Source organism: Symphalangus syndactylus, chromosome 10, assembly GCF_028878055.3.
Source record: "Symphalangus syndactylus isolate Jambi chromosome 10, NHGRI_mSymSyn1-v2.1_pri, whole genome shotgun sequence".
NCBI classification, from domain to species: domain Eukaryota; kingdom Metazoa; phylum Chordata; class Mammalia; order Primates; family Hylobatidae; genus Symphalangus; species Symphalangus syndactylus.
This window is the reverse complement of record NC_072432.2, coordinates 50,943,715-50,971,338: the sequence shown is the minus strand read 5'-3', so window position 1 is coordinate 50,971,338 and position 27,624 is coordinate 50,943,715. Positions and strand designations below refer to the sequence as shown.

General features: G+C 39.6%; 1 protein-coding gene across 8 annotated transcripts in view; it reads left to right on the top strand.

Annotated features, from left to right (window-relative positions):
* Nucleotides 1-27,624, top strand: part of AFF1 (ALF transcription elongation factor 1) — a 209,231-nt gene that overhangs the window by 143,823 nt on the left and 37,784 nt on the right. For 6 of the 8 annotated variants that reach the window (XM_055297056.2, XM_055297052.2, XM_055297054.2 and 3 more), the window contains 4 exons: nt 7,685-7,729; nt 13,545-13,631; nt 15,337-15,373; nt 18,462-18,516. In XM_055297056.2, coding sequence (XP_055153031.1) covers nt 7,685-7,729; nt 13,545-13,631; nt 15,337-15,373; nt 18,462-18,516 — 224 coding nt within the window. The remainder of the gene's footprint in view (nt 1-7,684; nt 7,730-13,544; nt 13,632-15,336; nt 15,374-18,461; nt 18,517-27,624) is intronic. The other 2 variants (XM_055297057.2, XM_063610233.1) reach the window with 1 other exon arrangement.

The following is a 27,624-nucleotide window of genomic DNA, read 5'->3' as shown; positions in this document are numbered from 1 at the left end:
GGAACTATCCAAAACCTTTCTATTATTTAAAGATACCTGGGATGAGATGAAAGGTAGCTAATAATTCCTAAGGGAGAATTTAACAGTTAAAGTTGGTTTTGCAACTTAATGTAATAATACTTTATTTTTAGGAAAGCTATTCAGAGCACCTTATTCCTTGTTTTGTAATCCATCACCCCTCCATCCGTATTAATCTTTAGCATGGTTGTTTTTTGTTGTTTTCCTTGTTTTAATTTGGACTGTAACTGTGCTTATATATCTGTCCAGTGATTCAAAAAATGTGTATCCTAAAATTCTGGGTATACAGATAGATGGGTAGTTGCCCATAGGGCATGATGCTTCTGAAAGTAGAATTAACTGCTGGTCCCTTTATACATTTTTCCAGCTGAAGTAGGCACACCCAGGCAGTATGAGCATGTTCTTGGAACAGGCTTAGCTATTTATGTAATTTACTATGTATCTGTAGAACACAATTTTATGACAAACCTTGTTCAGCCAGGCCTTTTTGTCTCCTCCTCTAATCTGTCTCTTAGAAATGATGATTATGGTGTCTTCATATAAATGCATGTATTTATTTGTATGTAACTTGTTTTAACATGCATTGTCTTATTTCTTCCTGAAAACAACCCTGTAAGATTATGTTCATTTCAAATGTGTCTTCTCGCTATGTAAGTATGACTGATTAACAAAAAGGAGAGCGAGAATAAAAAAAATGCTTCTCTTTCAATAACTTTCTAGTCTAGTTTGGGAAATGTGTGAATTTAGCAAGTGTACACTGGGCCAGGCCTTCAGAGCAAGTCCTGTGGCAACTCGAGGTCTACTAGGGAAGGCTGACTGGAAATCTGTTTTGTTTTGTTTTTTACAAAAATTCAGTGTGGCGTGTATTACATAGGGTGTGCCCAGAGCACCAAGGTGTAAGCTGGGGACAGTTTAACATAAGTGTGTGTTCAGAGAGTAAGGTAAGTTACATAGAGGAAGGCTAATAGAAAATTTAACTGTACTTTGAGAAGAAGCTTTTGATCCCTATTTATTTCAATCTAATATTTGTATTTTTAGTAATGAGTAGGTAATAGGTCAGAATTTAAAAGGTTAAAAAAAGAATATACATTGAAAATCTTCCCTCTATTCCTTCCCCCAGCCTCCATTCCCCAGGCTTCCTTTCTAGAAGTAATTGATGTTAGGATTTTCTTTTCTATCATTCCCAGTGGTATTTTATGCATAATAAGCAACTCGATATGTATGTTTTCTTCTCATTGATACTTTCTTCATTTATAGAAATGCTGGCATATAATGCATCTTATTTTTTTTAAATTTATTCTTCTTAACAGTATATCTTGGAGAGTACCCCAAGTCAGTGCACAAAGAGCATCCTCATTCTTTGTCGTAGTTGCATAGCATTTATTTCTTTGTAGGTGGCACGTACCATAGTTTTCATAGTTAGTTACCTGTAGATAGACATTTAGATTGTTTCCATTATCTTGCTATTTGCAAACTAGGCTGAAGCGAATAACTTTGTACATATTTTTTTGTACATGTAGGAGGCAGTGCTAAAGGTTAGAGAAATGTCTATGTAATTAGAATTTGCTGGCTATTGCCAAATTAATGTCCTTAAAGGTTGTAGCACTTAACCCTCCTACCAACCACGGGATTTGAGTGCCTATTTCCCCACATCTATCTCATAGATGGAGTATTGTTAATCTTGTGGCTGTTTGCCAATCTGTATGTGAAAAGTAGTTTCTCAGTAGTTTTAATGTTTCCAGGGAGAAAACAATGCAAAACAATTATCTTTTTGTCTCTTGTATGTTTATTTACATGTAGTTTACTTTGTTAATAAGGTGTTGCTTTATAATTCAGGCAGCCTGCATCTTCCTAAGTGTCTAAAGCCATAAGAGAAACTTAGTTTCAAATTCTGAGTTCTGGGACTGAAAACATACCAGCCATTGTTTATGGGGTTGCCTCTGTGTGGCTGGCACCCTGTGATTCAGTGGGGGTTCTGGCCCTAACTTCCATGGAACATGTAATCTAGAGGGAGTAGAGAGGATGCAATAACAGAGAAAGTACGGATAGTTACGGGAGCATCTGCAAGAGAACCTGGACAGTTTTGGGAGAAAGGGAGCATCAGGGATGTTTTCTAAAAGATGTCTTTCATCTGCAACCTGAAGCCTCAGTAAGAATTATCCCTGACACAGATGGAAGAGAGAAGAGGGCTCCAGATCAGAGCAAGAAAAGTGTGACTTATCTAACTAGCGAGTTGGGGGTAGATGAGCAGCAAATAGTAAAGACTGAAACAGTAATCCAAAAGGTGGTGACACATTTGAAGAAAAATAGCTTGGACATTTATTTTACTCTCTTAAAAATTAAACTTTGGATAGATAACCTATTGGGATTTTTTTTTTTAAAGCCGTCATGCTGTTAAAGAATGCCTTGATAATGTTGGCACCGCCTATTATTCCATATATCAGTGCCTTCTGATGGTTTTTAAAGTGTGTTTTATCAAATATGTTTTAATACGAAAACATATTTGACCTTCATACCAACCCTGAGAAGTGGTTAGGTTTGGTAATACTATTCCTTATCGCAATGAGGAAATAGTCCCAAAGAGGATGAATCTTATCCAAGATTCAGCGCCAGTCTTCAGCAGAGCCAGATCTAGAATCCAAGATCTTTTGGCTTCCCTCGTCAGCACGTTGCCTTTGTGCTCCCTGTGTTTCCTGGTTAGTGATAACTAAGCCTTTTTGAAAATAGCATTGTTACAAAAATGCTGCTCTGTTGAAACTTGAGAGACTTAAAACACAATATTGCAAGAGCCTCCCAGTCTCAGTGACATGTTTCTTCAGCCAGCTCTTTTCAGCTTATTAAAACAAACTCATGCTTAAAAGACATTCACTCACATATTTTATTTTGGTATCAGTGCATTTCCTTACAGTTACACAATGTCATTCCAGGAGGAGTGAGAAATCAGGCCACGGCCAGCATTGCTGCCTTTTCTGGTCCGAAGCACTGGTAGTAGGAAGAGGCAGTTAAACGTGAATACCAAAATGCTTCTTTGTAGAAGCAAAGGAAAAACATAGCTCTTTAAAAAATGTTTTAGGTTATGCATAGGACAACTGGAATCACACACCCTTCTAAAATGCTAATATATTTGTTTCTTGCAGCAGTGTTGAGGTTTTGGGAAAACTGGTATAACACTATTCTGAGCCAGCTCAGCTGCTTCAGAGCTTTTATGTGTCCTTGCATAGACAACTTAATTTCTCTAGGATTCAGTCTCCTCGTTTTATTTTTAAAATTATTTTATTTGTAAATACCTCATCGTGGACTCCAAAGGCATGTCTCCTCGTTTTAAAAACTGGTATAATACCTACCACAAAGGTTGATGTGAGAATGAAATAGAGCTTTATACAGAATTCCCTCAGGCATTTTTAAGTTTATGTAATAGGGATGTATCTTACAGTTGATGGGTACATTTAGTATAGTCCCCCTACCTCCCAAGCTAATAATGGTGCATCGGACAATCGATGGTATCAAATTGAGGTGATAATAACATATAAAGAGTTTAATGCAATGTAAAGTATGAAATGCATTCAATAAGTAGCTGCTATCATTTTTTTTAAAAATTAAACATGGCTCCTGTGTTAAGGCCATATCCCAGGAGGAAAGTGTGGTCTCCGCTGGGAGGTTGATCTACATACAGGAAGCCAGATGTGTGAGGTGGCTCTAGATAGGCAGAAGGGGAGAGCTCATGTCCTCTAGGAACCTATTAATAGATATTGAGGGTGGGAAAAGGCAGTGAGTTTTGTGGTCATGTTAAAGTCAGTGTCTATACCATTGAGGAAAGAGCTAGCCAGAGAAGGACTTACAAACTAGATTTTCTTGATTCATGCAACTATCATAGAAATGTTTATTGTTGCTTTTTATCATTTTGTGTTATTTAAGTACATCTTACATTGAATGTCTTCAGCCTTATCTCAGTTACGGTTTAGAGAGAGCTGGCCAGGACCAATTGTTTATTCTTTGACCATGGTGTTAAAGGGAGAGTCTGGCTCCTTTTAGTAGGAATAGCAATATTTGGCTGGAGACCCTATTGGGAGAGTGAATTTTAGGAAAGGGATTAAGAGCCAAGTGCAATGTCACACACCTATAGTTCCAGCTACTCTCTGAAGGCTGAGGTAGGAGGATGACTTGAGCCCAGGCCAGCCTGGGCACCATAGCAAGACCGCATCTCTATAAAAGAAGGGGATTAGGGGATTAGGATGTAATGGTTTAACTACTCCCCTTTTAGAAAACTTTCTTCCAGTGGCATGCTTGGAGGTGCCAAGTCGCACTTTATGGGACAAGGCAGCCTGTCTTGTAGCTCTTTCCCTGTAAACAAATCCAAAAGATCTATCTTCTAATTTAAGTGTCTCTAATTAGTATGGAGAGAAGAGTGAAGATGTGAATCTCAGGTAGATGGAACATAAAATGATCTCATACTATGCAAACTTTTCAGTAGCCTCTCTTTTAAATATGGGTTTACAATGTGTTTTGGTATACACAAAAATATTTAGGGATAAAGGGACATTAACTCTCTAACTTACTCTTAAACAGTTCAAAATGTAGGTGAGTAGAAGAGAAAAATATAAAGCAAATGTAAAATGCTAGCATTTGGGAAATCTGAGTAAAAGGTATGTGGGAAATCCTCCTATTGGCTTTTGTAGTTTTTCTCTAAGTATGAAATGATTTTTTTTTTTTTTTTTTTTTTTGAGATGGAGTCTCATTCGGTCTCCCAGGCTGGACTACAGTGGCCCAATCTCTGCCCACTGCAAGCTCTGCCTCCCAGGTTCACGCCACTCTCCTGCCTCAGCCTCCCGAGTAGCTGGGACTACAGGCATCTGCCACCATGCCTGGCTAATTTTTTGTATTTTTAGTAGAGATGGGGTTTCACCGTGTTAGCCAGGATGGTCTCTATCTCTTGACCTCCTGATCCACCTGCCCCAGCCTCCCAAAGTGCTGGGATTACAGGCGTGAGCCACTGTGCCCGGCCATATGAAATGATTTTTAAAGAAAAAAGTATGTATGTTGAACATCTTTCCATGCAAACACCTATGTTTATGTTATTAAATCTGCATGCCATACCATTGTACGGATGCACTGTAAAGGCAGTTAGCTAGACGCATGTTGTTTGGCATTTGCTCATTTCCAATTATTTGCCATTGGAAACAGTGCTTTGTGGAGATCCCTAAATATGATATGCCCTCATATATTTGAATGAAATCACTGTTCCCCTTTGAAACACCTTCATTCCCATAATGGACTTGACAGGAAGATTAACAGTAAATTAACCAACTAATGCTTGAATCTAAGACCTTATTTAGAATTTTAAATGGGTTAAATGGTGACTATTTATTAGTATTTGGATAAGGTAAATGTTGCTAATCTAAAATAAGCTCTCAAAATTTCTTCAGTCCTCGTTCATCCCACATAACAAAACTCTTTTGAAAAAAAAGAATATTTCGGTGACATGAAACATCTTGGCAAAGTGTCTACTGCTTGAGTAATTATGAAGATCAGAAAGAAGTCTTTCAGTCTCTTGAAGGGTGTGGCTTTTTGAAATCATTGTGTTGGAAACAACGGACAAATCTTTTTTGCCTTCTTTTAAAATGTGCTTCACTTTTTTTATTGGTTGCCAAATATTTTGATTGGATTCCTAGTCTCATTCCAGCAACATGTAGGATGAGGGGAATATTTTTTCCAGACTCAGCATAGTCATGTGCTTGTTCTATTGATTCACCTTTCACTTTTAATTATTTTTCTAATGATCCATGTAAATTGAAATCATAGAATACAATTACACTTTACCTTCATGTAAAAATAGCATTTCTGTACATTAAGTTTGTGCTAAAATAGAGCACAAACATTTGGTCCAGTTTTTAGGTGTTTCTTAATGGTTTTAAAAACAAAAAGGCCTGCTTGTTTGCATGTGTAATGCTGGAGATGAGTCCAGTGGATCCTGCCAGATGTAAGGGACACCCTTGATTCTCTTTGGTTATACCTGACTTCAAGACTCTTTCCAGGAAATTTACATGTTTTAAAAACAGACTGCATCTGAATTTTTTTTTAATTTTTAAATTTTATTTTTAAATTTTTGTCTATTTTGAAACTGGGTTATGAGACTGGCTAATTTTTGTATTTTGATAGAGACAGGGTTTTGCCATGATGCCCAGGCTGCTCACAGATTCCTGGGCTCAGGCAATCTGCCCGCCTCGGCCCCCCAAAGTGCTGGGATTACAGGTGTGAGCCACCGCACCTGGCCTACATCTGAATTTTGACATGTCCGTTAGATTCAATTACAGGACAGTGTGAATGTTTGCTCTATTTCCTTTTTCTTCATCCATGGAGTGAATTGGAATGAGGGAAATGGTAGATTAATAGACCCTAGATTGCAAATTAGCAACCAATCCTATATTAAATTACACATAAATTAGAACCAAGAAGAGGAAAGAACCCCTTGCCATCTGTTCTCTAGCTGTGAGGTAGGTATTAAATGGACCAAAAAGAGCAGAGTTTTATGCATAGCAGTGGCAGTAATGGGAGAGTCATATGTTGTATAGTACTTGCTGTGCTGTGCCCATGATGCCTGGCTCATGAATTGACACAGAGCGAGTTGCTATTCCATTGAAAACCATATGTTCCATGTCTCTAGTTCAGAAAAAATACTGATTTTAATTTAACTTTGCCCACTTTCTTTGCTCTTAAAAATATGTAGACTGTAAAATGTCATTCCCTAGGCACTGTCTGGTGGTGATACCAGCAGAAGCAATAATCATTATTTGTTTAGCTGGGTATTAGGAAGAGGTAGAAATAGTAGATCTTTCCTCTAAGACAATAATTAATCTCCTCTACCCTTACAGTCTTTCTCTGAAAAAAACTTGGTGTGCGTGGTGTATGTATGTATGCATGTATGTATAAGGTGAAATGCTGACTTTAAGTAGAGATATTTTTAACTTTAAAATGAATTTTGGCAGGCTAGAATATAAAAATAATGAAGAGTTATCCTTGATTGGACTTAGCTCCTTGCTTTCGACCCACTAATGTGTTCAGATGATCATCATCTTTGTCTTCATTTAATGTGGCTTATTGGTTAGCTGTTGCTATGAGGTAGCTGACTGTGGCACCTATTCTAATCTTATTTTGTACATCTCTTATTCCCTAGGTTTACTAATATACTAATTTTCTTTAATAAAGAAATTTTAGAAACTTTTGACCTGAGGGTCAGCAGTTAGTCTGCCATTGTCTCCATCATTACTGTGTTTCCCCACAGGATTCAGTTAGATTAATCTCTCTGGTCTTATTTCATCCAAATGTAAAGTTGTTGTTGTTTTATATATATATACAGCCAGAGTGCAGTGGCATGATCCTGGCTCGCTGCAGCCTCCACCTCCCTGGCTCATGTGATCCTCCTGCCCCTACCTCCTGAGTAGCTGGGATCACAGGCATACACCACCATGCATGGCTAATTTTTATATTGCTTTTGGTAGAAATGGGGTTTCACCATGTTGCCCAGGCTTCAAATGTAAAGTTCTTAATACTTAGCTAGTAGAAGGTAAGCCTCGAGATGAGTATTGCTGCATTAATACAGTCATCCACCAGTGCCATCACTCTTGACTCTGGTTTGCTAACCTTTTTATTTTTTGCTTTTCACTTTCAGCAGACCTACTCCAGTGAAGTCCATTGTGTTGAAGAGATTCTGAAGGTGAGTTCACTGTTAATCTTTCTCATTTGAGGAAATATTTAAGTAGGTAGGCGCACATCCATCTACTTTCCCTTTAAAGAGCAGTCGCCATTGGCTGGGTGCGGTGGCCCATGCCTGTAATCCTAGCACTTTGGGAGGCCAAGGCGGGCAGATTGCTTGAGCTCAGGAGTTTGCAACCAGCCTGGACAACATGGCAAAACCCCGTATCTACTAAGAAAAATACAAAAAATTAGCCAGGAGTGGTGGCACATGCCTGTAGTCACAGCTACTCAGGAGGCTGAGTCAGGAGAATCGACTGAACCTGAGAGGTGGAGGCTGCAGTGAGCTGAGATCGTGCCACTGCACTCCAGCCTGGGCAACAGAGTTGAGACTATGTCTCCAAAAAATAAATAAATAAATAAAGGACAGTTGTTTTTCCCACACCCCTTTTAACCATTTCTCCCCCACTCATCTCCAAAGGCAAAAATAAACCAGAATAGTAACAGAAGTAGTCTTGGAACGTAATTGAATTCTCTACCAGATTTTATTAATTAAATTGAAGTCTACAAACTACAAGACACTTGGACCAGATTTTTATGGCATCTCTCGTAAGTTTTGCTGGTTGTCCATAAAGGCCCAGGAGAGTTGCTCACTTCCCAGAGAGGAAACTTCCTGTATTGATGTGTGGGAGGCACCAGTGGTTAAACAGTGCTTGATTTATACCTCTTGGCATTCTGTAGGTGATACCTAATACCGATGGCCTCATATGTACAGCCTCTTCTTCAGTGAGACCATGAAATTTTAAAGGAATAAAAAGAAAAATAGTGGGAAGTAGATGGTCATCTTTAGACTTACCTTGAAGGGTTACTTTTTGCTCTTGTTTATTGAAACTATGCCATGAACACTAGTGCTTCCACGAATATGTCATTGAATGCATTACCCGCTTGTTCAATTTTTCTTATACAAGGATGACAAATTCCTTCTAGAACTTAATTCCAGGGGAAAAATGTTAACTTTCTTCATGAACTGGCATTCTTTCTTTTTATCAGAGAAGAATTATATATAATGTTTCCCATTTTGCCTTTAATTTCCAGGAAACCCAGAGCTTAATTTTAATGCTCAGGTACAGTAATTGTAAAAACCGAGGGTTTTGTGTATTTTTTATCCCTCTTCTGTGGCCTTTAATTTGCTTCTAGGTCAATTTTAATGATATTCTTGTCTTTTATTGTAGAGTTTCTGACTTTTTTCTTCTTCTTTTTTAATTAGTAGGAGAGATGTATATAATAAATGCGACTGTTAATTTGAATCACTATTGCTCATTTTTTCTCAAAACACATTTACTCAATTTTAGTTTTTTAACTTTTCATTTTAAAGTATTAAGTGATGGTGGTACTGAAACCAGTAATTAAGTATATCGGTTATTTCCTCACTTGTGAAATTTTTGACAGTAGTAGTATCTAACCAGTTGTTTGGAAAACAGCTTGTTTTTGTTTTACAGTCTTTTGTCCCGTTTTGTAGTTAGGGTTTTCTGAGAAAGAACCTCTAGAGAAACATACTTTTGTTTGTTTGTTTGTTTTTTTGAGACAGAGTCTCTCTCTGTTGCTCAGGCTGGGCGTGGTCTCGGCCACTGCAACCTCCACCTCCTGGGTTCAAGCGATTCTTGCGCCTCAGCCACCCAAGTAGCTGGGATTGCAGGTGTGTGCCACTACGCCGTGCTAATTTTTGTATTTTTAGTAGAGACGGTGTTTCACCATGTTGGCCAGGCTGGTCTCAAATGCCTGACCTCAAGTGATCCACCCACCTCGGCCCCTCAAAGTGTTGGGATTACAGGCGTGAGCCACCGTACCTGGCTGAGAAACATACTTTGAACTGCTAACAGTGAGAAATTTTTGTCATGTAAGATTAAATAAGTTACCTTGATTACATTTTTTATCATCCTTTTCCTCTTCTATTTCTGAAATTTGTTGGTATGGTAAGTCGTAAACATACTAAGGAACTTAATTATAAACTGTGGCCTTGGCATTTCCTCTGAAATTGTGTGTTATTTGTTCTATCGTTATTTCAGAAGTAAACGCAACAGTGCAGGTTTGTTGTCTTCTGCGTATGTCAGATGCTTCTCTTAGATTTCGGTGTGTGTTAATATAAGACATGTCACATCCTTTATTTAGGAATGGTGGTATTACAGCATCAGACAAGCATTTTTAATTTAATGAACCCATCCATCCTCCTTCCCTTCTCACCCAGGATCACATTAGTGAATTCTTGCTTACCTAGAAATGCTCAAGATTTAGTGGTTAATGTATAAATCATGCCCATTTATGATTTGGAAATCATAACTTGGGAAAGCAAACAGAAGGATGTGCAGGACTCAACAGGCCATAGGCCTTTTCATATTGGAGACTGCCCCTTCTCTTCTGTCTGTGACCTCAGTTAAGTTATAGGTCCCTGCTGGGCTTTGGTTTCCTCATTGGTAAAAGGAAGGCCCTGGGCTAGTGGATGATCTCCAGGGTCCATTCCAGCTCTTACTCTTGACGCTGATCCAGATGCTACTTTCCTTTGCCTCCCGGTTCCCGTTCTCATCTTGTACCAGCAATTTATTAAGATTGCCAGGAATCCAAACACAAATCTTTCTGATGGGTGATAGAGACAGCAAATAGTTTCCTAACAGAGAAAATCAATCATAGAAGATAATGTTTGGTTCTCTGGGGTCAGTATTTAAGGGGGAAGTGTTGTAATGAAGGGGAAGCGGTGGCCCATAATTCCAGCAGGCTAATGGAGTAAGAAGATAGCAGACAGACACTGTTAGTTTTCAGGGAATGGTCATGCACTAGGGTCTAGAAAGGGCAACATACCCTTGGTGGGTGCATGGAGACACCTCAGATTTTCTACTTATAGGCAAGCCTGGCCTCCACAGTATCTTGGGGGGATTAATGTGGTACTAGCAAGCATTACCTCAGTACAGCATTTCCATGATGCTAGTACAATGAGTGGTAGCACTGTTTGTATGTTCATTCGTTTATTCAACAAATAGTTGTTAAGCCTCCATAGCACTAGGATGTTGTAGTGAATAAGACAGAGTGCTTGCTTTCATGGAGATCAGAGTAGGGAAGAGAAATATATAGTGTTGGGTGTTGATGGTGCTATGAATAATGCAACAGGCCAGTAAACAGAGGGCTAGGCAGAGGGAGGAACTGGTGGAAAAGCCTCAAGGTGGTATCAAGTTGGTATATTAGAGGAACAATTAGAACTAGACAGTGTCTCCAGAGCAGAATGAGCAAGGAGAAAAAGACAGTAGCTGTGGGGCCTGGAGGGCCAGGGCTGACGTAGGTCCCAGTGATTTGTCTCTGTTCATGTGACAAGTCATTGTTAAGGTAGGAAGTGAAATCATGGCCTTATGAGTCTTTCTGAGCAGGCTCTTCTCCTTAATAATGGCCCCAATTCTCTTAAGTCCCTCTAGTAAGCTAGGCATCTAGGGAAGTATATAAATGCTTTCAGACTACCAGGGAACCACTTAGGGTTTGAAAGAATTTATGTACTTTCCAACTGCCTAATTTAATGGCTGGGACAGCCTTAGGCATTTGGTGACTAAAAGTCATAGGTACCATTGAGATTCCAAATAAATTATTGAAAAACCTAAGGGTGATGTTTTCAGACACCTTCTCAATTAATTATTACATGTTTTTGTATTGTAACATTATAATGGTTCTGTGCCTTAAAGTATTATCAAGTAAATAGCAGGAAGCTCTCTGTGGTGCAGTATTGAAATTCTTTTAAAACTGGACTTTTAATTAAAAGTTGTAATGCTTTTAATTTATTAAGTGCCTTCTGTGCACTATTCATTCAGTGCTGTACATAAAGTACTCTTACAATACTTTGAAAATAAGTGGTTCTAGTTTACCTCTTAGCATTGAGGTTCAGGGTTCAGATGACTTACTTAGGCTGACATGGCTGGTAAGGATTGGAGTTAGGATTGCAATCTGGGTCTTTGGCTATAGCCATTCTTTCCAGTATATTTTAGGAAAGATCTCCTGTTGTGTCCTGAACAAAGCAGATGGCCAGTCAGTAAACAAGGGCACGATTTCACTTTTAACAAAAATTAAGAAAGCCAGCATCACTTACGTTACTTGTCACTGTGCGAGGTCGCTGCAGTCTTTCCTGAGGCTGTGGTAACCCACAGAGCTGCAATGGGGAAGGGCAAGGGGAGACCTGCACATAGGTTGGAAGTGGAAGTACTTGCTAGAGTGCTATCTCCAGCTGTTGCAAGGATCAAATGGCATTTTTGTGGAGATAGGTTAGCCAGGACTTAGAAAAGAATGAGGTGTTAGAATACATCATGTGTTATACGGGCAGGGTAATATAGCATGCTGTGGGGTCACAGATTGCTGGTAGAGTTGCATGTCGATTTTTTTGTTGTTGGTGAGACTGAGTCTCGCCCTGTCACCCAGGCTGGAGTGCAATGGTGCGATCCCAGCTCACTGCAACCTCCACCTGCCAGGTTCAAGCCATTCTTCTGCCTCAGCCTGCCAAGTAGCTGGGATTACAGGCATGTACCACCATGCCCGGCTCATTTTTGTATGTATGTATGTATGTATGTGTTTTTTTGAGACGGAGTTCATTCTTGTTGCCCAGGCTGGAGTGCAATGGCACGATCTCGGCTCACTGCAACCTCAGCCTCCCGAATAGCTGAGATTACAGGCATGTGCCCCCATGCCCAGCTAATTTTGTATTTTTAGTAGATATGGGGGTTTTTCCATGTTGGTCAGGCTGGTCTTGAACTCCCGACCTCAGGTGATCCACCTGCCTTGGCCTCCAAAAGCTGGGATTACAGGTGTGAGCCACTGCACCCAGCTGCGTGTTGAGTATTAAGCCAGTTTGCCGGGCAGGTCTGATACATGCGGGAACCACCTTCGACTTCCTGGGGTACCTTGACTGAGTCATTCTGAACCTCAGTTTTTTTCAATCTGTAGATGTTGGGGTTGTAGTTAATGATCTTCAATGCCATTTTGGCCTTTTAGAAAAGTGTGTGTGTGTGTGTGTGTGTGTGTGTGTGTGTGTGTGTGTGTGTGTGTGTGTGTGTATTTGCAATTTGACACATCTTTTTCCCTGACATACCTGTTTTCAACAAGTATTTTTAGAAAAATAAAATTTGTGAATGTGTTTAGAAGAATTCATGTCAAGATACATATATCAATTGTAAGTTTTAGAAATCTTTCCTTCAACTGAGAAAATAGTAAAAATTAAGCTTCTCAATGGAAAAGAAAGGTAATTTTAAGCTCCTCTCCTTCAAAAAAGTTCTTACTTGCTAATAGTGTGTATCAGGGAAGGGTCAAATCCATTAAAACTCTCCCAAGTGGAACAAGTGACCTGAATTACTTGTTTGCTTAAGTCAAACAGGAAAGTTCTTCTTCCTTTGAACTGAAATAATTCCAGGAAATGCAATAAAGAAGCTGAGGGAGAAAGAATGCATTGAAGAGAGACTGCTTTTCCAGCCCAACCTGTCACCTACAGTCTTCACAGCTCTACAAGCTCTGGCAGTACCTGTTACATACAGTTTGTGTGCTTGATAATATTCAGGGTGTTAAATTCATTCACGTTCTATACCTTGATTGTCTTCTACAAACAGGCATTTTTTAGTTTTGTATGTTGGAGAGCTTTAACTTTTCAGCATAGCCCACTGAAATAGGAGTTTGTTTTTTTTTAAAGTACATGAAATAACTTTTAAGATCGTACTTGCCGTTTACGATCAATCCATTCTACATTAAGTTCAAAATGTTAAGTAGCAATGAATGTTCTATTTATAATTTACTTTTTCTTCCCTTTCCAAATATCTTTCCAGGAAATGACCCACTCATGGCCTCCTCCTTTGACAGCAATACATACGCCCAGTACAGCTGAGCCATCCAAGTTTCCTTTCCCTGCAAAGGTAATTCCTTAAAAGTATGGCAGGCATTGCATCCACTTGAGTGAAAAGCATAAGGCATTGCTGTGAGGCAGATTGATAAAGTATTACTTGTTCAAATCTTTGGAAATGAGGTTAAAATTATTATTAATTTAGCTTCTACAGTGCTTCAGAATGCTTTCAAACATTTATTCTCCAACTTAGAACATCTTGGATTTTCATAAAGCTTTATAATTTATAAAAAGCATTCAGGACTTTCCAATACATTCTCTCATTTGAGGATTCTTACTTTAGAGATGGGAAAACAGAGGGGCAGGAAAATTGAGTGTGTGATTTCTCGTTCAGAATTAGATATATGCACATACATCTTACATGTCTCACACTCCCTACATTTTCTTGAGTTTAATGTGATCAGTTACACTAGTGCTGGTTTAATAACAAGCAAATAAACTGCTGACTTGTGTGTTTCTGTTACAGTATTTATGAACAATGCGTTAAAACACTGCCATTTTCCTTTTTTTTGGTTTATACTTTTGGATAACCTTCAAAATGTAGAAATAGCACCTTCAGATCTGTGTTTTGTTCAATCTGATATTCATGTGCATTGTTTTATATATATAATACATATATTGAGAGAGTAGGAGAGCTATTCCTTTCCATGATACTGTTGTGAAAAGTAGTTCTAGGCCGGGCATGGTGGCTCATGCCTGTATTCCCAGCACTTTAGGAGGCCGAGTTGGGTGGATCACTTGAGTCCAGGAGTTCAAGACCAGCCTGGGCAATGTGGCAAAACTTTGTCTCTCCAAAAAATACAAAAACTAGCCAGGCGTGGTGGCATGCACCTGTAGTCCCAGCTACTTGGGAGGCTGAAGTGGGAGAATCACTTGAGCCCGGGAGGTTGAGGCTGTGGTGAGCTGTAATTGAGCCACTGCACTCCAGCCTGGACGACAGTGAGACCCTGTCTCTCTACCACCAAAAAAAAAAGGTTCTGTCTACAAAAACCCAAATTTGCCACTTAATATATTTACTTATTTTCTAATGATTTTTAAAATGTGACTCATGGACCGGGCATGGTGGCTTATGCCTGTAATCCCAGGACTTTGGGAGGCCGAGGCGGGTGGATCACGAGGTCAGGAGATCAAGACCACCCTGGCCAACATGGTGAAACACCGTCTCTACTAAAAATACAAAAATTAGCTGGGTGTGGTGGCAGGCGCCTGTAGTCCCAGCTACTGGGGAGGCTGAGGCAGAAGAATCACTTGAACCCAGGAGGCAGAGATTGCAGTGAGCCAAGATTACACCACTGCACTCCAGCCTGGGTATCAAAGCAAGACTCTGTCTCAAAAAAAAAAAAAAAAAAAAAAAACAGTGACTCATTATTGCTTGTTTTAAATTAAAGCACTAAGCTCTGTAAAAATATCTTTGCAACAACAAAGGAAAAATAAACTCTAGGAAAGAAGAGAAGCAATGAAAGCTAAAATTAGGTTAATCAATGTTTTCAACTTATGCATGGAAAAAGTTTGAATAGATGGATAGCTGCAAGTCATATAATGAAATAATTATAGAATCTGTGATGGGTAGTATGGGTATTCTCTACACTGTTTCCATTTTTCTAGATATTTGAAGGTTTCATAAGACTATCCTTTTAATATTAAAAGCTCTACGGTTTTCTCTTTAATTTATAAGCCTTAATCTTTTAATAATTAGATATTTTTATTTTTCTTTCTAGGACTCTCAGCATGTCAGTTCTGTAACCCAAAACCAAAGTAAGTAAATTTGAAACTGCTTATTGGATTGGAGAACAAAGCATAGCTTTTACTGTTTAACATAAAAACATTAGTAAAAAATGCCCCAGCAGAGATGAGGCCTTCCTATGTTGAAAGAATAGGAAAGAAGAACAAACATAAAACTATTCTTTATGTGGAATTTAAAATTGTTGACCAGGCGCGGTGGCTCATGCCTGTAATCCTAGCACTTTGGGAGTCCAAGGCAGGTAGATCGCTTGAGCCCAGGAGTTCAAGACCAGCCTGGGCAACATGGTGGAACCCTGTCTCTACAAAAAATACAAAAATTAGCTGGGCCTGGAGTCATGTGCCTATGGTCCCAGCTACTTGGAAGGCTGAGGTGGGAGGATCACTTGAGCCTAGGAAGTAGAGGTTGCAGTGAGCCAAGATTACGGCACTGCACTCCAGCCTGGGAGACAGCACAGACCCTGTCTCAAACAAACAAAAACCAAAATAAGATTGTTGCAGGGAGTTAATAAAGATGTTTTAGTGAAATACTAAACAAACGCAATGCGGTATTACTGACACATAGTAGCTGTACCAAATGTGACTCTCAGAGCTAGGAACTGTATACAACAGTAGATTGGAGTGTGTGATTCTTGTGTTTTAAAAAACAAAACTAAGAAATTTTTATAAGGAATATGACATACAGTTTGTCTAGCCCCACTATATTTGTTTGCCATGTAATTCTTTTTCAGCCTGAGGGTTAAATCTGCCCTGCAGCTAGTTTTTGTAAATAAGGTTTTATTGGGACATAGCTACACCCATTCATCTATTATTGTACAAAGTATAGCACAAAAAACCTAAAATATTTATTGTCTGGCCTCTGTAGATAAAATTTGCTGTTCCCTGCTGTAGAGATACTGAATAAGATCTTGCAAAGAAGTCATAACTAAAATTTCCCCAAAATGCAGATAAATAAACCCAACTGTATTGCTACAGTATTGTATGAGTAGCTAGGTAAAATTAACTGAAATGGATGGCTGCTTGGAAAGATTGGGAAATCTTTTTTCTCCACATCTTGGCAGCTAGCCCAGGCCAGTGGAGTGTGCACAGGTCTGAAGGCAGAACACCAGCTCAGCCGTGGATGGGGTTGCTATGCACCACTCCGCCCCCACTTTCGGCCTGCTTGGGCTGCTGGTCATGCAGCTGGTGTCTTCCACGGGGTTGCTCATGGTTTGTTTTATTGCTAACTCATGGTTTAGAAAGAACCTTTAGTCCATTAAACCATTTGATTTCCCCTTTTAGCAAAATATAATTGAAGATGAACTGGTAAGCACTTTCTTGGCCAGGGATGGATCATCCTCTGGCCTTATGCAGTAATGTGGGCCAATTCCTTGTTACTCTGATGAGAAATTGTCCAACATTGGTGGGTCTCCTGGAGATCCTGGCTCACCAGCTGCTTACCCCCACATCTTTTATGCTGCTGTCACTTTCTTCTGCTATTCTGGGAGCCTTATTTATCTTTCTGAGAACGTGACCTGAAAAAGAGGGATCTAGTTTGTTGCATGTAGGATGAAGAGGATGGTGGGATATGGATGGATATAGCTTTCAGTGAAGAGAAGACACACATTTCTTAAAGTATGCCCAGCAAGTCAACTCTGATTTCTTCAACACTGATCTTATGGTACTGGTACATAGGTTTTAGAGTCTCTGGAGAGGAGAGGTAGGGGGATTTTACTTGAATGCCCTAGTGTTATATGTCCACAATTGCAAAACCCAGACCCTGTGGAATTTAGAACCCAGTCAAGATGATCGTGTGGAGTCCCTGTGAATGGTCTGAAGAGGAGGGGCCTCTGCCCATCTCATTTGGAGTCTTGGTCCTAGCTTTCTAGACAGAGGGGAGGCCATTTGAAAATATCATATAAGAGCTGCTGCCACCATGAGGGTAAAATGACTAATTGCAAATATGCAAGGGTCTCCACATGACATTTGTGGGAAATGTCATTCAGCCCTGCCTAAAAGGTACCCATGTTTCTTTTTCACTTCCAATTCTGTTTCAGGTCCCTATTACCTCATGTCTAGACAAATGCAGCTGCCTCCACACGTAACATTTCCTGCTCCCTTCTAAGTTATGCCAGGTAGCACTACCAGAGTAATCCTTCTGAGGAATCACTGTGTCATATTCCTGTTTAGATCATTGATGTGTCTCATAGCCCAGCAAATACAGTCATAACTTCCCATTCTGGCCTTCACAGCCCTCTGAAATCCGCTTCCGCCTGTTTCAGTGCTGTCCAGCACAGATTCTGCACCTCAGCCCTGCCCTTTCCAAACTCAGACCCTCTTCTTCATGTTTGCTCCCACTGTCCTCTCTCTCTTGCCAGCATCACTCTGCCAGAATCTTGGCTGTCCTTTGTGACACAATTCATTTTGTTTTTTCTTTAATTTGCCTTCTTTGGTATTACCAAGAGAGCAACCATTCTGTGGATTCCCAGGTCAGTTAATTTATGTAATTGACTTGTATACTTAATCTCACACTGCCTTGGATTACAGATATTTATGGACCCGTTTCATGTCCCTCAGTCAGCTGTGAGCTCTTTGAGGACAGGGCCAAATGCCTTAAACATGCTGGTATCTATGAGGTAGTCTATAAATAGCTGCTGAATGAATGAATTGCAGGTGGGGAGTTGAATAATGAAGGGACAGGTGGGATGGAGAGCACCTAGGACAGGGCTGTTGAAAGAGAGTGATAACAAATCACTGATATCTATGTAAAGTCACATGGGGGCCAGGGTGCTGGGAGCATAGCCCTGGCAGAATGCTTCTATGTGGGCCTCCACCCCTGTCAAGGACAGGGAGGTCTTCCAACAGGTAGGAAAGTTCCTGGCATCATAGGTAGGGTATGCTGCAAGCAGTGCTTTTCAAAGTGTTTTTGGCGTATTGAGAGGTTTTTGATTCTGAACAAGCATTCTTTCTAGAAGTAACATAAATGTCATCTTATAATGGCAAGATTGTACCAAGTGCAGTGTGTTTAGGTAAAAAGTGGGGATGGACATAAAAGAACTTACAACTAACGATCTTGTAAATATGTGTCATTGTGCCGCTCTGATAATGTTTCTCTCCCCCACAGAACAATATGATACATCTTCAAAAACTCACCCAAATTCTCAGCAAGGAACGTCATCGTAAGTGAAATGCTTTTTGTGTATTAAAAATTTGTAGTATGAAATTGTAATGTCTCATGTAAATGCATTGCTTAGATTTTTCTTTTCTGCTTTTATGTAATGACATTAATAAGATACTGCTGCATTGTAAAGGGAAGAAAGGGCCCACATTAATTTTTTTTGCTTGTTTGTTTGAGTTGGGGTCTTAACTCTTTTGCCCAGGTGGGGGTGCAGTGGCGCGATCTTGGCTCACTGCAATCTCCACCTCCCGGGCTCAAGCGATTCTCATGCGTCAGCCTCCCGAGTAGTTAGGACTACAGATGCCCACCACCATGCCCGACTAATTTTTGTATTTTTAGTAGAGAGAGGGTTTTACCATATTGGCCAGGCTGGTCTCGAACTCCTGACCTCAAGTGATCCACCTGCCTCAGCCTCCCAAAGTGTTGGGATTACAGGTGTAAGCCACTGCGCCTGGCCTAATACTTGGATTAAGTTCCCCTGTTGAAGGTCTATGTACCACTGGAGAGTTTGCTAAAGGCTCTTCTTGAGGGGAAGAAAGGGTTTTTGAGTCATTATTTACATTTTAACTGTGGGAACAGAAGGCCTTGGCTTTTAAGATGTCATTCTTAAATAGCTTTAGCTGTTGGAAACGAGTTTTGGGGGATGTGCACAACTGAAGATTTTCCGCCCTTTTTTGGCCTAATTCACTAATAAAGAGCTAATCTTATTGCCTAGCTATTCTTTATTAAGGCCAGTAAGTCCAGATATATTTTGAGTTTTTGGAACGTTTTAGACTGCATATTAACAATTTTTAAATTGGCATTTTGACCCAATTTGTCATTTCTTGATGGTATTGAACTCTTACTACTTTACTTTCATATGACAAGAGGTGGTCATAGGGACTAAGTGAGGAGGCCTTCCTCCCGTATCTCATCTGTCACTAACTCTGTGTTGCTAGTCTCAGGGTTTCAGGTGGCCCAGGAGTTTAAGCTCCAGCTGTCCTTTAGTTTTAGGCACAATATTTGTTCCATGTATTTTGGAAGGTGGGGATTGCTATGGATTATTTAAAAAACTATATATTGAGCTGGAGAGGTTATTTTGTCTCCTTGCCATGACTAAATGTGGGTCTGGGTTAAGTGTTTGTTTCCCAAGTGCCAGTTCCTTAATGTACTTTATTTTCATTTCACCATGGCCAAATGAGGGGAAAAGGAACAAGAAGGCTGGGTGTTTTTTTGGTCTGAAAGATGGGTTTTGTGCATGTGGTAAGAATGTATTTTATTTGTGGTACTGGTAGATGATGAGGTTTTTTGTTGTTGTTGTTTTTAATGCCTTTTGCTGGGAAAGTAAAATGTTACTTTTTGTTATTCCTTTTTTTTTTTTTTTTTTTTTTTTGGAGACACGGTCTTGCTCTGTCACCCAGGCTGGAGTACAGAGGACTACAGACTACAGGAACACACCTGGCTTTTTTTTTTTTTTTTTTTTGTAGAGGTGGGGTCTCCCTGTGTTGCCCAGGCTGGTCTCCAACTCCTGGGCTAAAGGAGTCCTCCAGCCTCAGCCTCCCAAAGTGCTGAGATTACAGATGTGAGCTTCCACACTTACCCTCTTTTTTTCTTTTTCTTTTTGGAGACAAGGTTGCTTTGTTGCCTAGGTTAGAGTGCAGTGGCTCTTCACAAACCCAAATAGCACACTGCAGCCTCAAACTTCTGGGCTCAAATAATTCTTTGCCTCAGCCTCCTGAGTAGCTAGGACTACAGGCACAGGCTCCTATGATGCCCGGCTCCCTTTCCCTTTTCTCTTTCACCTTTTCTTTTTTTCCTTTTTAATTTTTACATATTTGTGTTTTAACATATTTTTAGAGACAGGGGCTCACTATGTTGCCCAGGCTTGTCTTAAAACTGCTGGGCTCAAGTGATCCTCCTGCTGCAACTTCCTGAGTAGCTGGATTACCCGCACACACCACCACACTCCATTTATCTTTTTGGAAATTTTACTGGCTGCTAAATTCTAAGACTGTAGACTCACTGACATGGATTACATTTAAGGAAGGGAGGAGGTTTGTTAAACCAGTTGATGGCTGGTAAGGAGTAGAATGTGCAGATCAAGGACCACAACTGTAAGAATTCTGTAGAAGTTCTGTAATCTCCCCAGGGTTTTACACCGGGTATTTCTTTGTGATGGGTGGTTGTCAAGCCCTGTAGACCATAAAAGGCCCTGACCATTGTCTTTGGGGCAGCCAGGAAGGGATGTTAAAGCCTGGGTATCCCAACTGACTGTAAGCATAGAGGAGAGGAGCTCTCCCAGGAGTAGAGTGGGTGGAGCAATTGCACCAAAGTCGGATAGTGACTGTGTCTCTGGCCTGTGGGTAGAGGAAGAAAGGCAGCTGGGTCTGATCTACGCCTGAGAGGTAGCCTCAGACTGAGCAGGCAAAAGTCACACCCTACCACTCCAATTTCCATGAGCTTTCAGACTTTCAGAGACAGACCGTTCCTGTGATGACACCGCTCAGTGAAATGAGTGGTTTTGATAGCAGTGTTAAACCACTCAAATCAGAGGTGCCTGAAAGTTGCTAACAAGTATATCTTGTGACACATAGTGTTTGCTTTATAAAAACTATTAATTTAGTACATATAAAATTATCAAGGAAAGAATATTTGTGATGATCCTAATAGATTTACAGAAGGGGTAGAAGTAGGACCTAGTGGAAGGGAGGAGAGGTAAGAGTAACACAGAAGAGAAGTGATGCTGAGGCCGAGTAGATAATGAGGGTTGTGTGGACTTGGTGATTATGTGGGGGGTAGACGTGGTGGTATTGATAAGTGCCAAAATGAAATGTACCCTTGGGAAGAAGGAATGACTTTTATGAACTCACTTTTAATGGAGATTAGAAGAAAGTGGTGTCCCAATTAATTGGCAAATTGCAGTCGTTTCAGATTTTGTGTGGCAAATCTTTTAGTGCTCGCGGGTTGATTTGATCTGTTGTCAGCATTAGGGTTCTTTGACATGCAGTTAAGCTATTTGAGTGGCACATAGAGTGCTAGGGAGATATTCTAATACATTTTGAATGTCAGAAAATAATTGCAGGGTCATTTACACTTTGATTTAAAAAATCAATCTAGGTCTTAATGCTTTTTCTTTCAGAGTTGTGAGGACTTGGGAATCCTTAGACAAGTGGAGTAGGACATACAAGAGGATAAAAGAGAGGCCCAGTAGTAAAGGATAAGCTTGCGAGCAGTCTGTATTAACTCAGATTTGGGTAGGGGGTAGCAACATGGTAGAATGATGTAGTTGTGAAATTAAATATAATGGTTCAGCTTGTAGTTTGAGCTGTAGTTATTTCTCAAATAATGAATTCCTTCTGTAAAGTTCTGTAGGTAACTGATTAGCTAGGATGTTAGTGCAATTTGCCGCTAAGTTTAAGAGAGGGTGTATTTGTTTAAGGGCTCTTGGTTTTGGAATCCTCTTCCTTTCCAAGGCTTAGATCTGTGAAGTGCTGAGGACAAAGTATAAAGTATTTCCTTTTTCTGTACAGTAACTGTGACCTTCATATAATTGTGGACAATTCTCTTTCTGTGCAGCCAGATTTAGTTTACTGGTGTCAGTGCATTTGTCAGCCTCTGAAAGAGGACAAAAATGTTAATATTTTAGAAACTAAAAAGCAATTTATAAGTATATTCTGGCTAACTTGTTTCTTCCCCTACCCCAAAATTGCCAAGTCCTTACAAAAAGGTGCCCTCCATTATTTTTCTTGTTTTTGGCCTCTGAAATCAGCACTTACTTAAAATAAGAGACAGAAATTAGTCATTATAGCAATTTGAAATGTTTATTACTTATATGGAAAGTTTCTTTTGAAGTGAGGGAAATATCTGGATGTGAAGGCTGAGATTGGGATTGTCCCTTGAGCTGGATGAGAAAGACTGGTGCCAAGTTAATAAAGGCTGGGGCGAGTCTGATACCTTTTCAAATGAGCCCGAGTTTTCAACTTTTACTCAAAACATTGTTGGCTTTTAAATATTTTGGTAAAGAGCAAGGGAAGACTCATTCTGTTTATTGTAATATAAAATTGTCACATCAGGACATAAGTAGTGTCGGCTGAAATGTTCTAGAATTAAGTCCGAAGACATGCTTTACTTGTAGCATATTTAAATCATGCTTAGCCTAAGGAAATTAAATTTTTCCTCTTGTTTTCAAATGTTAGCTTATACTGTTTGAACCTGGATATTTCAATGGCATGTCTAACTGAAAGTACAATTTGCTGATAAATATTATGGAAGTAGTAGAAATCTGCCCCATGTGTAAAGCTTAGAACTTGATATTGAAGTAGTATCTACATCCCTTATCACAGTTCTTCTGCTTCCCAAAAACAAGGAACAAACATTTGTGCTGGTTATTTGTACATTTGTAGATCTGCATTAAGCCTTCACCATCACAGAACATTTATTAATTAAAATTTTTTTCACTAAGTGTTGATCTCACTTTTTCTTTTCCTTTTTTGAGACAGGGTCTCATTCTGTCACCCAGGCTGGAGTGCAGTGGGGTGACCTCCACCTTCTAGGTTCAAGCGATCCTCCCACCTTAGCCTCTGGAGTAGCTGGGACTACAGGCACACGCCACCATACTTGGCTAATTTTTGTATTTTTAGTAGAGACAGGGTTTCGCCGTTTGGCCCAGGCTTGTCTTGAACTCCTGGACTCAGGCAGTCCACCCACCTTGGCCTCCCAAAGTGCTTGGATTACAGGTGTGAGCCACTGTGCCCGGCCCCACATGCTGTGTGCTTGATGCTGCTTTAGGTACTTGGAGAAACTGTAGTCAATAAGACAAAATATTTTGTAACAAACTGTAGGTGGCATATAGTACAGAACAAGGGATGTGACAGTGACAGGGTTGAGAGGAATTCTTTGGATAGTAGTTATACTTCAGGGAAAAGAGGGGTCCAGAAAGGTCTCCCAGAGAGGGTGACATTTGGTAAGAGAAAGGCAGAGACTATTTGCCAACTTGAAAGGGGCTTGACAGATTATGCTGTAGGCTTTGAAAGCTTTTGAAAACCTTAGGGAGTCTTTTTTTTTTTTTAAAGTGATTACTTTGAAAGAGCTCATTTGCATATATAAAATCTGGTTTTTGGGGAGCCCTTAAGGGTCCCTTTAAGTGTCATTTTACATCGTAACTGCTAATTTACTACAATAAGTGACCCTAGGCTAATTTAAACATAGATTGAAAGATTGAATAAAATATATTTTAATTGGTAGGAATCTTAGCCTTAAGGGTAGTTTGTGTATTTTACCCTCTCTGTGGGATGCTGGGCTGTTAAACCAACAAGTTGTGGTCCACTTTCACAAGCATATTAACGTTCCTGCCTCCTTCGCCTCTTAGCAGGGGCCTCCAAGAACCTCCATAACCTATCCCCTACCACGGCCCCTCCGTGACACACATGTCCACTTTCCATTCTGGCAGCCTTGGCCTCCCTGCTCTTTTTGGGGTTCTGATGACTCTCCCCACAAGACTTGCATTGTGCTCTCTCCCTCCTTTCAGCTGTGACCTGGGGTGGCCTTTATCAGTAGTTTTCCCTAACTACCCTGTGTAAAAGAGTGACCTTTAGCCATCCTTTCTCTTTTATCCTTTTCCCTCCACAGGCTTGTTACCCATTGAGAAATGGTGTATTTTAGTTGTCTTCCTCCTCTAGACTAGCAGGGATATTTTTTGGCTCAGAGTTGTAGCCATAGGGTCTAGAGCGGTGCCTGGCACATAGTAAGTGCTCAGAATAAATGCAGAAGGAAAGATATTACACGATAAACTTGATTGAATACCTATACACAGTATTTAATAGACATGATTTAAAGTAATATTTTAGATTTTGTTTCTGTTGAAAGTATATCGTTCTTGTACCTTGTCATACTTGACTGATTTAATCTTACTGATTTAACTTCAGATTTTCCCTCATTTACACTCTTGTGATTTTTCTCATTTCCTTATTTGACATCAGATAATCTTCACTTCATCCATGGAGTTTAAATAATCTTGTATAACTCCAGTAACCATTTTTATCATATCAACCATTAACCTCTTTCACTAGAGTTAATCACGTAGAGTCAGTTTCCTCTCTATCTTGTTATCCCATAATTCCTGTGGAAAGTTTCCCGTGAACTTGAATTCTGCCTTCTAACTATTGTCACCATTTGGAGAGTTCCTATTATATGTTGTGTCACAACTGCTGGAGATCTGCGTTTTTACTTTTTCATCTATTCTTTGTTTAGCCTGCTTCATAATTTGTAACCTCCCACCGTCTCTTAGAACGCATAGGCAGTCCTTATTTCTGCCATACATCAAGAAAGGAATCAGAGCCTGATTGCTTTGAAAATCCCAGGATTCTAGGGCCAGGCACGGTGGCTCACACCTGTAATCCCAACACTTTGGGAGGCTGAAACGAGAGGACTGCTTGAGTCTGGGAGTTTGAGACCAGCCTGTGCATATAGTAAGACCTCGTCTCTACAAAAGATTTCTTTAAAAAATTGCCAAGCATGGTGGCACAAACCTGTAGTCCCAGCTACTCAGGAGGCTTAAGTGGGAGGGTCACTTGAACCTGGATGGCGAAGAGTTTGCAGTGAGCCATAATGGTGCCACTGCACTCCAGCATGAGCGACAGAGTGAGACCTTGTCTGAAAAAGAAAAAAAAATTTCTGGGATTCTGGATGTGCTCTGGAGCCCAGCTTTGTCCTGCCTTGTGTGCCATTGCCCATCCTATCCCCGGATCAGTTTCAGATCTGTCAGATTCTCATTACACATTCTCACATACTTGTTAGTGGTTCTTGAAAAGTGTTACTTTTCTTATTATTTTTAGCACACCTGATACCATGGATGTGACTTACTAATTTTAAATAACCACTATGAGCTTGACTTCACTTGCTCTTTCTCAAAATGATCATAAGAAATGTTAAGCCAAGAAATAAGGTTATGTAAATACTTTTGGGGTCTGAATTGAGATGTTATAAAATATTGGCAGTGAAAGCTCTGGGCAAGCCCAGTACTAAGAAATGGAAAATAAATGGCGACTTGTGTTTATGTCTTCACACAGTAGCAATCGGGTTGACTCACTGCAGCGTGCCTGCCAGAACCTGTATGTGGCTCTTTAAGCTTTGCTAGAACAGCTGCCTGAAAAATGCATTTCTACAAAGGGTTTTGAGAATTGTTTGTTACCTGTAAGCAAAAAGTTTACCTAACCAAATGTAAAATGTGATTAAATCTACATGTAAAGAGTTACTTTACCTGAGCAATTTGGCTTCTTTTGAACAGTATCAAAGTAGGTAATACGGTTCTATATGATTTGAAATAACTGCCTTGACTTGGCGTTTGGAAATGAAACTTGTTATTTGACTAGTTAAAGTATATAAGGTTTAAAAGTCAATTTATCTTCATAAGGGAAACATAACATACTGAGTTCCAATAGGAAAGTAGTTTTATTTTAAATCAAAGTCTTTCTCTTGGTGGTTTCTGGAACTTAGATTTAATTCTGTCAGTTGGGTTTTCTAACCATTGTGTAATGCATTGGCCAGAACAAGGGGATCTTGTATCAGATGGGATAGATTGCATCCCAGCTCCAGCATGTGCCAGCTTCATGATCTTGGGCATGTCAGGTGGCTGTTTTCCTCATCCTTAGAATGTGAAGGGATGGTCAAAAGCCACCACACAGGATTGTAATGATAGGCAGTGTCTGTTCTGATCACATAGTGGGCATAGCTACATGGTACTATTATTCAACAAAGGGGTCCTATTCATTCAGCCTGCTTTTTTAGGATACCTACCAGTTTCTAGACAGAATATAAAGGTGAAAATGATCCTAATTCAAAAAAACTTATAGGGGAGAAAGAAGAAGCATATCCATTGAGCTTTCTGTTCTCTTGACCTAGGCTTTATTGCTATGACTGAGACTGGGTCTAAGAGATTTGGATTCTCTTGTCATGGAGACAGAGGTGCTCACCCAGGTGTGCTGTAGTTCGTCTCCTCATTCTTCACATTCAAGGACTGACTCTTCACATATAGTATGTGCTTGGCTTCAAAAACAGTTTGTGGGACAGGCAGACGACCTTAGCCTCTTAAATTTAAAAGAAATTTAAATTCCTTTAAAATTTGTCCTTATGTCTGAAAATCCTTCACCTGTCATCAAACTATCTTCAGCTACATAGATTTTCTGTTTAAAAAAAATTATAATGGCATTCATGATTAATTTTCTATCTTAACATAACTTAGTTATGACATGTAACTTAAAAGTAGATGTTGTAAGTGTTTTTTAATCAAAAACTTCAGAAAAAAATTTTTTTCTTGCTGCCATTTTCTCCTCTAATAATAGCATGCTAGTGTACGTTGAGATACCCACCTCTGGTGATACAGTAAATCATGCTTCCTGGAATATTTTGTGGTTACTCTTGGCTGTGCCAGCAGACACTAGTAATACACATATCTGCTGATTCTCATGTGAGATATGTTTATTCTTTATCAAATAAATTATACTCACAAATTTTTATTAAGTAAAATACTTTATGTATAAATCCCAATACATCCCAAATGAGGGAGGAGAGCTTTTGTTTGACCATACTGGTTTATCATTTCTGAGTGTTTCTTTGGAGACAGCTTTTGCAGTCTTCCTTCAGAGATCACAGTCCCTACTCTTTAGGTTTGGAATAGGTTTTGTATCTGTAGGCTTATTTTGTTACTATCTATGTAATTCTCTAAAGGGAAAATTTTTAGAATCTGGGACAGCATTTTCATGGTGCCTGTTTATCCTGAAGAGGAAGTGGAGCCAAAAGTCAGAACTTTCTCTAACTTTCTGACTTACTTTAGGAGAGTATATTCTTGGAAGTTAGATGTTTGGTAGCTAGAAGAGAAAGTTACAGAATTTTTAATCCTGTGCTCAAAACAGGAAGTGTAGTTGGGTTACATGATCATTGATGTTACAGGAATTAAGGCAAATCAGTTTTATTCAAAACAAACCTAGTAACTAAGAAAGAGGTCAGTTTTTTGTTTTGTTGTGGTTGGTGACTAATACTGAATACACTTTGCCAGATTTTTTTCTGGTTGTATTATACTTTATGTTTATTTCAAAGATACATCTTTTATCTTTTGTTTGTGTATATCTCAGCC